The following is a 16,437-nucleotide window of genomic DNA, read 5'->3' as shown; positions in this document are numbered from 1 at the left end:
GATAAATTTCCAATGTACAATTAGGTTCTTTGAAGGTTTCTCGGTGGATGACAAATTGAGTTAAATTTTTACACTCAAAATACTTATTTGAATCTAAGGTCACTACTAAAAGTTCCCTCACGTTTCATACGTTGGCCAATGATAAGCTAGCGGCGGTTAAATACTGATTTGAGTTCGAAATGGGAGAGCACAGAGCAGTGTAAGGGCTTGGTTTATGTGTTTAGAATTTAACGACGTGTGATGTGTAGCTAAGAAACGTTGTTTGAATTTGTAGAGGATATAGTCACCCAGATATTTAACGTGTTGATAAACAATAATGGATCCTTTTACTCAGGTAACTGTTATTTTGAGGAATATGTCAAGTCTGTTTACACCGACGGGCATTTCCCATAATGTAAAATAGTAATACAAGATTCAACAGTCTCAAGGCTGTATTTTCAAATTTCATTTATAGTGCATATATATATATATATATTTTAAATTTTACAATCGAAAACGCTTGAATTCCAGTATTCTAGAATTGCTGCTTTCTATTGATATTGACCAGAAGCAACTGTAGATGACACCTAAATATGCCAGAAATTGAGATCTACGAAGCAATGACTGTATACACAGCGAACCTACAAACATTTAAGCAGCAGTGATTTGTTGATCTACATGCTCCATGTGACGAAAACTGCGTACACATTTCTGTTCTATAGTTTTGATGTGCATCCTTGCACGAGCATTCCAGCGGTTGCTTTTGTCGATTGTGGAAAATATTTTATGACGGGGGAATTCTGTACCAAACATCGTCCAATGGAAGATTTTAAAATTTCTCGCTTCCAAGGAGTGAAGTTACCCGGAAACAAATTTTCTACCAAAGTAGGCTAAGTGATTTTTGAACCCATGCACACCAGATCCACACTTCAGTTAACTGCTATTTGAAAGAACATCTTTTTCTCTACAAGGCCCAAAATTTTCCCAAATGCTTTTTTCCTAGAAAATATACATTTGTGCAGCAAAGTTTCTCGTGCAAATATACAATTTGGAGTATCAGAAAAAGCAGTATTTTAAAAATGTCACAATATAGGCTCAATTAAAAGTTTTTATGGTCTGGGATGGATTTTGCAATTACCAGTATATATATATATATATATATATATATATATATATATATAACACTACCGTCTGAATCACTATGGGGACATGCCGACAGCCTAGAAAGTCCAGTTGTGTGCGAGGAATGTTTTGTAGGTCCCCAGTCCTGCTGGTGGATTGCTTAATAAAGGTTTCCAAACTTTTGCAGAATATAGCAGTCTTCCACTCCGCAACCTTTTGTTTGGTTAGATTGTCTTTCTCACTCCCAAGCTGCCATTCATGACACAACTACATTAGTGCTCCATTGGTGTTAATTTCTCATCAATTTTAGTAATGATTAGCTCTAGAGAACTGCATCTGCTAATCTATTTTGCATCAATGGAGGAAGAATTAAATACCCTGAATCAGTCAACTACAGAGGTAGGTGTTAGTTCTGTTAAGAAACTGTGGTCAGTGAAGCTGAGTCATAAGCTCTGTCCATCAAGAAAGTAAAACTGTCCACACTCTTCAAAGTAGAAATTTCATCTTCAGAAGAAAATGAACCAAAGCACCCTTGCACCACTGGCCAGGAATTTTTCACAAATATCAATTCAGCTGTCGAATATTGTGCATCCTACAGTGAAAAGGTGCAAGTTTTAACTATTATTCCAGAGACATTTTCAAAGAAAACCATTTTGAACCACGTTCCATCATTATCAAAGTACATGGTAGACAAATCGAAAAATGTGAGGTCTGTAAAAGAAGGCTTTGGAAGACCAGATCCCTAGTATGGTCATCCTGTAGAAGCAGCTCAAGTTCGTAGTGCAGTCTTTTATCTGGAAGATAAAAGGGACTGTTGTCACCAGAGTGCCAATAAAAAAAGACACGATAAATGTAATAGATGAAGGTCAAAATTATGTTAAAGTGAAAAGTATTAAAGATACTTTTGCAATTTATAAGAGCAACCATCCAACTTCACATATTGGAAGATCAAAATTTTATGCGCTACGACCTAAGTGGGTAGTTCCACACTCACTTAGAAATGTCTCTTTGTGTGTGTGTAACTTTGAAGAACTTACTGGAGCACATTACATATGACAACTTGGTTGGGCATGTCAAGTCGTTAGAAGTCTGTGGCGTAAAGTGAGAAACTTGTTTGTTTCAAGAATGTGGTGACTGCTCAGGAAAGGGAGGACTGTCTTTACAGACACGTGGCCTGGAAGACGTAGCAGATAAATCTGCAGAAATTACATATGAGGCATGCTAGAAAAATAAACTAATTAAGAAACCTGTTGCCTTTGACAGTTTCATTGTTGAACTTGGTAAATGGTCAGTGAAAGCAGTAACACACCAGCATCTGAAGAAATTGCAGTGGCGACAACAGCATTAGTTGTGTCCTGCTTGACGCAATCGCATTTAATATCTGGGCATAACATTGCAAAGTGATATGAAACGGAACAAGCATGTAAGGATTGTTATAGGGAAGGCAGATCATTTACTTTGATTTATAGGGGAGGATTTTGTGAAAGTGTGGATCTGCATAAACAATGCTAATGCGACCTGTGTTTATATACTGCTCAAATGGTTGGGATCCATACCAGGTCGTATTAAAGGAAGACATCAAGGCATTTCAAAGGCTGGCTGCCAGATTTGTTACCAGTAGATTCGAACAACACGCAAGTATTATAGAGATGCTTCAGGAACTCTAATAGGTATACCTGGAGGGGAGACAATATTGTTTTTGAGGAACGCTATGAGAAAATGTAGGGAACCGGCATTTGAAGCTGACTGCGGAACGATTCTGCTACCACCAACATACATTTCGCGTAAGGCCCTCAGAGCTAAGATACGAGAAATTAAAAGTTCATACAGGGGCATATAGACAGTTATTTTTCCCTCATTCTATTTGAGACTGTAACAGGATTCCCTCTGCCACACATTGTACAGTGGCTTGCGGAGTATGTGTGTAGATATAAATTCATGTTTGCTGTTTAGCATATGTGCACACCGTACTTAAGCCAAATCTGAAATGGTGGAGTGTGGATATTTAAACCACTTGACATGGAAACACACCAATACTATCTCTTAATTAAAAGAAATATGCGGAGTTGTGGGGATTATGTATAAATTTAGTATTGTGACTACACAAGATATGGACATATGTGATTAGTAATCATAAAGCTGGGTCTGTTTTGTAGTGTAGTGCCAAGAAATCTTCAGTGCATGTCACCCTTACCAGAGTTTTAGTAATTTGGCTGTCGTGCTGTACCATTTCCTCTACCTCCCCACTCCGTACTTCTTTCCATTTTACTCATTTTTGGGCTCTGTCGCCATCTATCCCTCCTGATTTAGACTTAGTTTTCCTAAAGTGCTCCTTGCAGGGACCAGAATGATTCCTCCAGCAAATCAACCACTAATGCTTCGCTTCGGTAAGTACTTGAAGCAGTTGAATGAATATGAGTAACATATTCGTGCTTCACATTAGGTTTGCTGCAAAGCTTCTGTTCATTTATGTTTATCATGTACATTCCTAATGTTCATAAGGAAAACTGGAACTTGCAGTTTCACCCATCTTCTTTGATCTGTGACATCTTCGAGATGGTAGATGCGAAATATTTAATTCCAGCAATAAATTAAACTAATGGGACAGCTGCGGGAAGTAGAGGCTTTTGGACGGGGACAACTAAATAGAAGACAAAAAGTAACGCCACCATTTCAGAACAGATATTAATCCAAAAATCAAGCACATGAAATTTGCACCCTGTAAGTTAATACAACCAAAAACTGCAAAAACGGAAGCCGTTGGTATCATAAATTTCAGTTGATGTATATAGCTAAAAAAAAAGCCCTTGATATAAGGGACCCACACACACAGCTCTAAAACCCAGTACCGCAAATTTCATATGATGTATCTGCCAGCTATACCTATGCCCATTGCACCAAACACTAACATAATCAAATCATCAAATACATTATCCAGATCTTCACTTACCCTATCTATCTAAAATAATGTTCACAATACAACAAACCAAAACTCACTTGCATAAGTAATATAAAAAATGTAACCTATTCCATGATGGTAAGATCTGTAATACCTACCAACCACAGTACAGTGCATTTGCCAAACAGTAACAAGAAAAACCCCAAAATTCGTGAAAACTTACATCATCAGTGATTTACACACACACACACACACACACACACACACACACACACACACACACACAGAGAGAGAGAGCAATAAAAAATAAATAAAACAACAAAAAATACTTTCCAACCAAAGCAACTGCACTTAAATCTGGGCTCCCACCCCCTTACACAAATCATAGAAAACAGGTGGGCATTTGGTAAAGCACTTTGTACTCATTACCACAAAAGTAAATATGAGGTGCAATTCTTTCTCTTCCAGAAGGGCTGAAACATCTGATTAGAGGAGTAAAAGTTGGAAATGATGTCTAAAAATCTTGATTTCACATTTACCAACAGTAACAATGAAAACTTGCCAACTTTTCAAAGTCAAGTATTTGAGAGAGTCTATCGATGTTTAAAATGCCCATTCCTTTTACAAATTATTTTTAAACAGAGATTAGTATTATCAGCAATAAACATGACTTGCTGATACTGTTCTCATTCAGTCATCAATTGTCCATGTTGGGTTGTCTCTATACTTTCTATTAATGCAGTCTTGATGGTGACAATTGCTTTTAATTGTGCGTTGGTTATCAGTTGTCACTGAAGGCTTTTGGTTAATCCAAAGCAGACCTACACAAATCAATGGAAATCATACATTGTAATCATTTTTTAGTCAACTCAGAACTGTTGATGGCTTGTATGTTGCTTTCTCTATTCAGGAGTGAAACTGAGCTGTTGGAAGATTCTCTGCAGATGGATTGATATTCAGTTGTAACATGGGAAGGAGAGAGTTGAGTCTTGCTGGTTTTTTTTTATTGCAGAGGGAAAATTGAAATATTGCTTGTAGGCGTTTTGCATTTTAAGTCTTGATTAGGCCTTCTCTTTTCCTTGCAAAAGCTGTTTTTATCCCAAATGTTAATTTCTTGCTGCCACTGTAATTGTTACTGTGCTGTTACAAAGAGAAACAGGACTCGCAGTGTTTTGACAATATTTTTAGGAAGGTACTAAATTACAAAGTTAAAATGCCATATTTAGTGCTGTTTTATACTTGTACATGTGTTCTATGAAACTATGCATTTTGATTTATGTGCCACAGTTTTAGTATGGTGCGAGTTATTCTATAGTGTTCGGAAGTGTGATGTTGGCAGGTAAGTGTGTTACCATACAATTTCTTAATGAAATTGAAAGCATTAGCTATGGGCTTCTTGCATAACATCAAAACTGTTGTATGTATCTATAGGTGTACATAGAGTTCAACATTCATAGAGCTGTTCAGTGCTGTAGGATCAGTCCCTATCGAAACTTGTTGGGAAATTGAAGTAGATACTTCTTGTGAGTTAGTATGGGCAGAATCGAAAACAGCACTGCCAAAGCAGATTTACTGAACACAGCCTTCTGAAATGCCTTCACAAAAGAAGACAAAGTAAATATTCCAGAATTCTAATCGAGAACAGCTGCCAACGTAACATAGAAGTAAATATCCTCGGAGTAGTGAAGCAACTCAAATCACTTAATAAAAGCGAGTCTTCTGGTCCAGACTGTATATCAATTAGGTTCCTTTCGGAGTATGCTGATGCATTAGCTCCATACTTAAGAATCATATACAACCATTCACTCGACGAAAGATCCCTACCCAAAGACTGGAAAGCTGCATAGGTCACACCAATATTCAAGTAAAGTAGTAGGAGTAATCCACTAAATTACAGGCCCATATCGTTTACGTCGATATGCAGCAGGATTTTAGAACATATATTGTGTTCGAACATCATGAATTACCTCGAAGAAGACAGTCTATTGACACACAGTCAACATGGGTTTAGAAAACATCGTTCCTGTGAAACACAACTAGCTCTTTATTCACATGAAGTGCTATTGACAAGGGATTTCAGATCGAGTCCATATTCCTGGATTTCCGGAAGGCTTTTGACACTGTACCACACAAGTGGCTCGTAGTAAAATTGCGTGCTTATGGAATATCGTCTCAGTTATGTGACTGGTTTTGCGATTTCCTGTCAGAGGGGTCACAGTTCATAGTAATTGACGGAAAGTCATAGAGTAAAACAGAAGTGATTTCAGCCGTTCCCCAAGTTAGTGTTATGGGCCCTTTGCTGTTCCTTATCTATATGAACGATTTGGGAGACAATCTGAGCAGCCATCTTCGGTTGTTTGCAGTTGACGCTGTCGTTTATCAACTAATAAACAATTTAGAAAAAATATCTGAATGGTGCAAAAAGTGGCAGTTGCCCCTAAATAACGAAAAGTGTGAAGTCATCCACATGAGTACTAAAAGGAACTCGTTAAACTTCGGTTACACAATAAATCAGTCTAATCTAAAAGCCGTAAATTCAACTAAATACCTAGGTATTACAATTACGAACAACTTAATTTGGAAAGAACACATAGAAAATGTTGTTGGGAAGGCTAACCAAAGACTGCGTTTTATTGGCAGGACACTTAGAAAATGTAACAGACCTACTAAGGAAACTGCCTACACTACTCTTGCCCGTCCTCTTTTAGAATACTGCTGCGCGGTGTGGGATCCTTACCAGGTAGGACTGACGGAGTACATCGAAAAAGTTCAAAGAAAGGCAGCACGTTTTGTATTATAGCGAAATATGGGAGAGGGTGTCACAGAAATGATACAGGATTTGGGCAGGAAATCATTAAAACAAAGGTGTTTTTCGTTGCGACAGAATCTTCTCACTAAATTCAAATCACAAACTTTCTCCACTGAATGTGAAAATATTTTGTTGACACCGACCTACATAAGGCGGAATGATCACCACGATAAAATAAGGGAAATCTGAGCTCGTACGGAAAGATATAGGTGTTCATTCTTTCCGTGCGCTATACGAGATTGGAATAATATAGAATTGTGAAGGTGGTTCAATGAACCCTCTGCCAGGCACTTAAATGTGATTTGCAGAGTATCCATGTAGATGCAGATGTAGAAACAATCAATTCTGTTTAATTTTTAACTTTCACATCCTTATTTTATTTTTCAATATTTGACAGCACGTATGTAGTTAACAAATACTGAAAGTTTTAGGTGGTTTTCATATTGTGCAGCATTGCCACAAGAATCATAAAACATCTTTATATTAGGCAATTTTTCCTTTGCTACCAAGATCACTGTTAACTGGAAAACATTACATGTTACCGTATTGCGTTCTAACAGCCATAAATGGAGATATAATTCCTATTTGAGTTTAGGATTATCATCATTGTAGTATACAACAGAATGATGCACTGTGACTTGATCCAGTCATAAGACTTAGTTTCATATTAAGCACAAATGAGTAATGTTCAGCAGAATCGTAAGGGATAGGAGCTTGTGCCTCTCGTAAGCTATTTGTATAACCATAAGTTGATTTGCGTCACTTTACAGACCAAACATGAACCAACTGCAGAAGCTGAGGCCAGTTACTTTCAAAAGCAGCTTTGATGATTAGTAATTTAATATTACCAGGACATACTGAAACAAATCAATTCACTTGAAAGGTTAAGAGAATTTGTCGTTTAAGGTACGAGTGATAATAGGCTGTGTCTAAACATTACCTAATTTAACTGAGGTTGGTTAGTTTGATGTGGTCTCATCCAGTTTGCATGCTTATAATTGCTGCATTTAACCATAAAAAGAAGAGCAGCAAAACAGTGGTAAATTTTTTCACATTTATGTTATTACATATTTCAGTCGAAAGAAAATGTTTGTAATCTCCTTTATCTTGGTCCAAAAATTCAGTGCTAACTACATTTTGGCATCTGAGGACACTGCCTAGTTTGATTATAGCCTACTTTGGAAGCAGCCATGCATAATGCAAATTTTATAATCCGTGTGCTCTCACAGTGAACCATTTTAACACCTACCTCTTTTTGCCATTTTAGCAAGACAGTCCATTTTCTCTTTCCAATCTCCTCCATCCACTTCACTAGTCACACTTAGAGATATTCTTTGGAACTTTTCTCCTCCTCTTTCAATGCCACAGCAGATTAGCATGAAAGTACCTGTTCAGGATTGGCTGTGTTTATTTTTGTGGATAACTCGGGAGTAACTTGATGAAAAGTGAACCCTAGTGGAAAATTTTGAAGTGCAATAAATTTTGACTTCATATATATGATACTGTCTCCACATTGTGTGGTTATCCTTTGATATTTCTGTTCCTCCTGCCACATATTCCCAGTCATTAAAGCATTTGTCATAGGCACCTGATACTTGGCCGTGGCTGGTGTAAACTTAGGCTTTATTATTATGGCTTCATGGTAACAATTGTTTTATATTTTGTAATGTGTGTGTTGCCTAATCAGATTGTTTAATCTTTGGAGGGTAGGAGTTGATTTTGTCATCTTTATTAATTTAATACGGTGACATCTCTGTTCTAAAATGTTGTTTCAATTTTCAGAGAATGTTAGAGAGGGCAAGAGCACGAAAAGGGAATATGGGTCATTCATCTAATGAAGAGAGTACTAGAAGAAGCCCACTGCAAGAGACAAGCAATTTATCAGAACAGAAATTAAAAGTGACAGCAGAAGGTATTGCTCAATTTTAACTGTCTTTTTGACTATCTGAGAACTGGTAACTGAGAGAGATTGATTTACAAATAATAGTATCAAAAAAAAACCTGCATAATATTCTTTTCTTATGTCATATTTTAAAGGCTTACATTTTCAATATACTGTGCCAAACTGGGTGAAATCTGAATAAAATCCTTTTGTTGCATCATATGAAAATAATTGAAATAGTCACTCTAAACCATTAGCAGTGTTAATACTCACCTCATATTTCATATTGGGGTTAACTGTCTTTATACAAAGCTCTGGAAATATTTGCAAAAGTGATTTATATGATTAGTGAAACTGATATGACTGCAGTAGGGACTTGAGCTTGTGCAGATTTTGCTTGCAGTGACTTTGTCAAAGACCATGAACACACTCTCCTAGTCACTCCACCTGACCTTGTCTCTTGTAGTTTTTGTCACTTTAGTAAAATGAAATTCTAATTGATTGACAACATTTTTAACTTTGGAATAATTCTGAGTGAGACTGTGACAACTGTTAAACATGCTACAGCTGACAGTCTTCTAACACATGCTTCAAACAGCTGGAAAATTTCAGGAACTGTTTAGTGCAAGCTAGTGGCAGTTGTTCTGAAGGTGACAGGGAAATTAGACTGGACCCTACGATATTTCTAGTTTTTGCTATGTAATTTTAGAGAGTGCTTAATATATTTTGAAATACATTCCCATTTGAGATGAATTACTCAGTTATTTCATTTCAGTAGAATTTATGTTAAATGGCCCCTGCAATGTGGAAAACATTAAGGGTATCAGTGTTTCACCAACAAGGCCTCATATTGTTAGTGTGGAAAGTAAAGGCAAGGAAAACTGTAAAACACCAGAAAACGAAAGCCGTGCAGTGGTAGCCATCAGAGACACTGCTAAAATGCGGTTAAGGCGACTCGGTGCATTGTATTCAGGTAAGAATTAATATTTTAAATCTTAATTTAATTACCAGTTGGCATCTTCTTTCCTATGAGAAGGCATATGTTACATCATAGCAGAGGCTTTCTTGTGAAGAAAGTGGAATGATAAACAAACCAAGTAATACTCACGAATTCCTGTGCTACTAGATCTTTTTGTACTACATCCTGCAAGAAACAATTTGGCGTATAAACATTAAAAAGAACAACACTCACTAATTCATTAATCATTTCTAGTTTCTGTTTCTCAGTTGTCCAAATAGCCGGCCGCGGTGGCTGAGCAGTTCTAGTCGCTTCAGTCCGGAACCGTGCGACTGCTACGGTCACAGGTTCGAGTTCTGCCTCGGGCATGGATGTGTGTGATGTCCTTAGGTTAGTTAGGTTTTAGTTGTTCTAAGTTCTAGGGGACTTATGACCTCATATGTTAAGTCCTATAGGGTTCAGAGCCATTTGAACCATTTGAAGTTGTCCAAATAAGTGCATACTGTGGTTGACTGCAAAATTTTGTTGTCTAAGTAGTTATGTTTCACCTGTATATGATGATGTATATGATGATTGTCTTCATGAGGGTGAAACTTAATGTGCTACAACCATTCTAACCCCACATGAGATGAAACCAGTGTTCACCTGTATATGATGATTGTCTTCATGAGGGTGAAACTTAATGTGCTACAACCATTCTAACCCCACATGAGATGAAACCAGTGCAATGTACCACAGTGGGTTTATGGTAATAAAACTGTAAAGTTCAATACTTCATTAAATTTAACCATGGAAAATCCAGGATTAAATATGATGATATTATGAAAAGGATAGCTTGCTACTCACCATATAGTGGAAATGCTTAGTGGCAAACATGCACAACATAAAGACTGCTAAACTCATAAGCTTTCAGCAAGAAGGCTTTCTTTTGAAGTAGACCACACATGTGTACGCAAACAAGAAACAAAAACACTTGTACGAGACCACTGTCTCTGCCCAGTCTGACCTCAGCGGCTAGACACTGTTTGCGGACACAGGTTCTGAAATTTAGTCTCAATTTTATTTTCTCAAAGTCAACATATTATACAGAATGGTGGCCTTACAGAGGCTAAAATTTTTACTCAGTGAAGCAAACACGTTTTTTGAAATAGCAGTGAGTTCAGAGCAAGCAGTGTGTCAGTTTGCAGTAGGGTCTTGGAGCATATACTGTATTCAAACATTATGAATCACCTCAAAGGGAACGATCTATTGCCCGCATCTCGTGGTCGTGCGGTAGCGTTCTCGCTTCCCACGCCCGGGTTCCCGGGTTCGATTCCTGGCGGGGTCAGGGATTTTCTCTGTCTCGTGATGGCTGGGTGTTGTGTACTGTCCTTAGGTTACTTAGGTTTAAGTAGTTCTAAGTTCTAGGGGACTTATGACCACAGCAGTTGAGTCCCATAGTGCTCAGAGCCATTTGAGCCATTTTTGGAACGATCTATTGATACGTAATCAGCATGGTTTCAGAAAACATCGTTCTTGTGCAACGCAGCTAGCTCTTTATTCGCACGAAGTAATGGCCGCTTTCGACAGGGGATCTCAAGTTGATTCCATATTTCTAGATTTCCAGAAAGCTTTTGACACCATTCCTCACAAGCGACTTCTAATCAAGCTGCGGGCCTATGGAGTATCGTCTCAGTTGTGCGGCTGGATTCGTGATTTCCTGTCAGGAAGGTCGCAGTTCATAGTAATAGACGGCAAATCATCGAGTAAAACTGAAGTGATATCAGGTGTTCCCCAGGAAAGTGTCCTGGGACCTCTGCTGTTCCTGATCTATATAAATGACCTGGGTGACAATCTGAGCAGTTCTCTTAGGTTGTTCGCAGATGATGCTGTAATTTACCGTCTAGTAAGTAGTAAGACCAGTATCAGTTGCAAAGCGGTTTAGAAAAGATTGCTGTATGGTGTGCCAGGTGGCAGTTGACGCTAAATAACGAAAAGTGTGAGGTGATCCACATGAGTTCCAAAAGAAATCCGTTGGAATTCGATTACTCGATAAATAGTTCAATTCTCAAGGCTGTCAATCCAACTAAGTACCTGGGTGTAAAAATTACGAACAACTTCAGTTGGAAAGACCACATAGATAATATTGTGGGGAAGGCGAGCCAAAGGCTGCGTTTCATTGGCAGGACACTTAGAAGATGCAACAAGTCCACTAAAGAGACAGCTTACACTACACTCGTTCGCTCTCTGTTAGAATATTGCTGTGCGGTGTGGGATCCTTACCAGGTGGGATCGACGGAGAACATCGAAAGGGTGCATAAAAGGGTTGCTCATTTTGTATTATCACGTAATAGGGGAGAGAGTGTGGCAGATATGATACGCGAGTTGGTGTGGAAGTCATTACAGCAAAGACGTTTTTCGTCGCGCCGAGATATATTTACGAAATTTCAGTCACCAGTTTTCTCTTCCAAATGCGAAAATATTTTGTTGAGCCCAACCTACATAGGTAGGAATGATCATCAAAATAAAATAAGAGAAATCAGAGCTCGAACAGAAAGGTTTAGGTGTTTGTTTTTCCCGTGCGCTGTTCGGGAGTGGAATGGTAGAGAGATAGTATGATTGTGGTTCGATGAACCCTCTGCCAAGCACTTAAATGTGAATTGCAGAGTAGTCATGTAGATGTAGATACAGGCCTTATTTAACATGTGTGCCTATGGAATCGTACAATGCTGCAATGCATAATCCTGAACAAATTCCCTACATTAAATAGTGCACCCCAACATTCAGTCTCAAAAGTCTGTATTAATTCAGAAATTGTAAACTGATGTACTGAGTGCAGTATCTAGCTGCATTCTACACTAACACTTTATCACACACATGACTCATAGCCTACACAAGGAATTGCCAGTTTATCTGACAGTCACTGTAAGACCACGATACCTGTTTTGCATACTCCCTCCACAGCTATGTCACGAAACTAACGTATCTAGTCAAAAGAGCTTTTATATGCCTGACCACCATTCAAAATCTAATTCTATACCGGTTTTCGGTTTTCATATATTCAGACCAATTTACATTTTTGATATGTAACATTTGAAAACTGAACTTCTCAAGTCCAGCAATTGACTGTAGTACATCCACAATACCTGCTCCATTCACTGTCACCACCTACCATCATAGTGAGTATGGTCTGAGGATGATCGCTATTGACCAAAGCCAGTTTCCATGTTTAATAAATATTCTACTGCCATCAAGACTATTTTAATTTTAAAATATCACATGCTACATTTGGTAAAACTGGAACATCAGTTGCTAGTCAGTTGGCCTTTCCTTACATATACCGGTTCCACATTCTGCAGTAAGTTGCTCAAAACACTTTCTGACAAATATTAATATGCAATTTCCTCGTGTAATGAAGCACAGACAATTAAAACACTGTTATTAACTATTCATGCATAGGCTAACCATTTTGTGTAGGTACAGAGGACTTTTTTGCACGCAGTAACAGTAATCATAATTTTATTTTTAATAAAAAGCTTGTATATTTAAGCCAAATGTCAAATGTATTCATTTCCTATCAGATTTCATGTGTCAACAGATGGTGTATTGTGTGCATTGATGGCATATTTGCATATGTCGATTCATATAGAAATGTTAATAACTTATTTGATAAAAACGATAAAGTGAAAATTTTATATGAATTGCCTTTTTATTGTGATTGCATTTCTTTCTTAAAATTTTCTGTAGTTCTTTTAGAAGCAATTTTAGTGCTTTTGGTGAATATTGAAGTGTTGGTGGCTCAGGTTATGGGTTGTAACTGATTCAACAACTTAACTAATGCTCTGTCATCCTGATACTCTTCATGATAACTAACTTTTACCAGCATTAGTTTTGTACGGTCACTTTCTTGTAGTTTCTTGCTGCTGTGGGCCTGCTATGCAGTGCCACTCATTGTACCCTGTAGCTTGTCCATCTGCAGAAGTCCGAGGGCTCTAAGGGAGCTCACATCTATGGCAGCTAGCCACGAAATTGTGTAACCACTCTTAATAAACTCTTCTGCATTTTGCTTCTCTCATTAAATGATTACAACATCGGCTTTATAGATCTGTATTAGACTGTTTTTATATAGCTAAGCTTATGACAGAAGTGCTAAAAACATTACCACAGAAGTAAATGACAGATTACAGAACATTATTGGGATGTAGCCAGTGTCGCTAACCACTGTTGTGTACTGCCCACACCACCACCAAGCCAGGATGCCAAATGATAAGCGACCCCTCAATCACAGGTCGCGACTTTCAATTGCTGTTGCACCTGTTGATGCTCTGTGTACATACTTCTCTGCTCACATCTGTACTTATATCAAACAAATGTGTTCACAGTGACAAGTTCTTTCTATAATACTTATCTAAATTATGTTTCCCCATGAACATCTTTCATCTGTTTAATAGGAAGATGTGAAAGGTGGTTCCATATCAACATGTTACACTACAACATATAGATTATAGTCTCAAATACAGCACGAACTTCACTAAGCTGCTAGTGTCCATGACCATGTGTTTTCTTAGTTTTACCCCTCATCAGAAATTCCAGGCAACATCAATGAATTGGCTGACCATATACCTTCTCAGGTTCTTGCTCAGATTGCTCCATCTGCTCAGTCCTCATCTATCTGCCTGGCTCGGCCATCACTTCACTACTTGTGCGAAATATACTGCTCATCAACTAAAACCCCTCACTCCTTGGTCAATTTATATGTATTGCACAGTAACTGTAACGTCACAAGGATTGTTGATCTAAAGTCCCAACAGAAGATCATGCAAGCTGTTCTGTAAGTTGGTTTCTCTATGCCATTTTAAACAAACTACATACTCCAGACTACCAGAAAATTTCCTTTTTTTACCATTTAGTGAGGAAGAATTATTGTCAGAGGGTGAAAAGTTCTTGTGCTTGTATTTGGTAGTAAACAGATTATTTTCACTGCAGACTGTTGCTTCCTTCATATGCCCTCCCCTCCCGCCAGTCTTAAAAATGGCCATATATTCGATACTGCAGGTAACCTATCTCTATCTGGCAACATTGGATTCATCTGGCGGCAGCAGTGTACTGATGCAGTGAACATGTGTTTCTGTGGGGATTCACAAGTTTGCTAACACTGTTTCTCTCCCCATCCACCATCACAAACTCAGAGCACTGTCTAGCCTATGATGTGATGTGTCATTGCAGCCTAAGGTGCCAGTAAACTTGAATTGAAAGTGATTCGTGTTATTGATAACAGTACAATATTTTTCTTAGTAGCTAGTTTCATAATGGAAAAAAATAAAAGGTATTCATATGGTGCAGGCAATAACTTGAAAGTAATAGCATATTCGGAACAACATGGAAACAGAGCAGCTGATTGGCATTTTTTTCCTCCACCAACAGAAAAAACCATTCACAGTTGGCGAGCTAGTAAAGAAGAGCTGCAGAGACAGTGGTCTTGTGTGTGTGTGTGTGTGTGTGTGTGTGTGTGTGTGTGTGTGTGTGTGTGTGTGTGTGTGTGTGTGTGTGTGTGTGTTTTTAGCAGTATGTTTGTTGCGCCTGTCTTTGTCTCAACAACTCCACTGCATGGTGAATAGCAATCTATCCTTTTCAAAATATTGTCATTATTTCATCCTGGGTTTTCCATTGTTTGAATTTGTGTTTTCATAGAGTTTTCAAATAGTTTATCTGTTGTTTTCTCCAAAACGTGTAGAGGAAGAGGCAAATATTTCGTCACCAATTCATAGAACTGAAGAAACTTTTACTGCTGAAGAAGAGGAAGATATGAAGCCAGTTAAGAGCACAACAAGACTGAATAGATTAGCTGCTCTAGCAAACACAATAAATGAGTGGGAGGATGATTTAAGTCACCCACAACTTACCAACAGTTCTGAGAAAAAGGTAAGTTTCAATTTCTCCATGAAAGCATTTTCTATTGTATTCATATTACATTATTTTAAACATAGCTGCGTAACAGCAACGGTTCCACGTAATAAGATGAAAAACAGCCGACCAGTTGCAACTGGTCGGCTGTTTTTCATCGTATTCATATTACATGTGTACAAGCATCCATTCACTATTTATATCATATAGATACTTCATAGACAGTAGTAAGACCAAAATATTTACAAAGATCAATTTTTATTACTGAAAATGGCCATTATAAAATGGGTGCGCTCTTGGCTGTGGTAGCTAAGAGTTTTTGGCTTGGCTTGCAAAAGAAGGTAGTTTGGTTTCTAGTTGTAGTTCTGAGTTTGTGAGGGCAGTGAAGATAAGGGGCTGCAGGGAACAATGAAAATATCAGCTAAACTCATAGAGATGGAGGCTGGACTTTATTGAAAGATATTTATAGATAGTTTGTAATGGTGGTGTATGTAAACTTTTGAACTCCTAAAGGTAATCACTGTTATAGGTTTACACTGTCAAGGAATAATGCCAACATTGTGTGCTGTGAGAAACTGAGAAACGATTAAAAATTGAAGTGTCAGGAGAGTTCTACTCTTTCCCTGACAGAAAAAGGTGATTGAGGCACTGACCTTTCGCTTGGGAGTAGCAGGGTTCAGATCTCCATTGGGCTAACCCTACTTAGTTTGCTCATGTTTCTCTTAAATTGAGACAACTGCTGAGATGGTATTGTACCTTTGAAGAGGTCCTGGCTGGTCTGTTGTCCCATCAGTTGTCAGGTCAAACTTACTACAGCATGACTGATAACAGGTTTTATTCTTCCTTTGAATCTTACTGTAATTTCAAAGTTATAATGTTGGCTATAAATGAATACAGTCATTTCA

The 16,437-nt window shown here is 38.0% G+C and overlaps 1 protein-coding gene across 5 annotated transcripts in view; it reads left to right on the top strand.

The window, feature by feature from the left end:
* The first annotated feature begins 152 nt into the window (after window positions 1-152).
* Window positions 153-16,437, top strand: part of LOC126092382 (anillin-like) — a 137,312-nt gene continuing 121,027 nt past the window's right edge. For 3 of the 5 annotated variants that reach the window (XM_049907943.1, XM_049907945.1, XM_049907944.1), the window contains exons 1-4: window positions 154-334; window positions 8,592-8,721; window positions 9,467-9,664; window positions 15,363-15,550. In XM_049907943.1, coding sequence (XP_049763900.1) covers window positions 317-334; window positions 8,592-8,721; window positions 9,467-9,664; window positions 15,363-15,550 — 534 coding nt within the window. In that variant the 5' untranslated portion in view covers window positions 154-316. Of the gene's footprint in view, window positions 335-8,591; window positions 8,722-9,466; window positions 9,665-15,362; window positions 15,551-16,437 lie in introns of all 5 variants that reach the window. The other 2 variants (XM_049907942.1, XM_049907941.1) reach the window with 2 other exon arrangements.

The sequence above is a fragment of the Schistocerca cancellata genome, chromosome 7, assembly GCF_023864275.1.
Source record: "Schistocerca cancellata isolate TAMUIC-IGC-003103 chromosome 7, iqSchCanc2.1, whole genome shotgun sequence".
Lineage (NCBI taxonomy): Eukaryota > Metazoa > Arthropoda > Insecta > Orthoptera > Acrididae > Schistocerca > Schistocerca cancellata.
The sequence above is the reverse complement of the archived record's forward strand: the minus strand, read 5'-3'. Positions and strand labels throughout refer to the sequence as shown.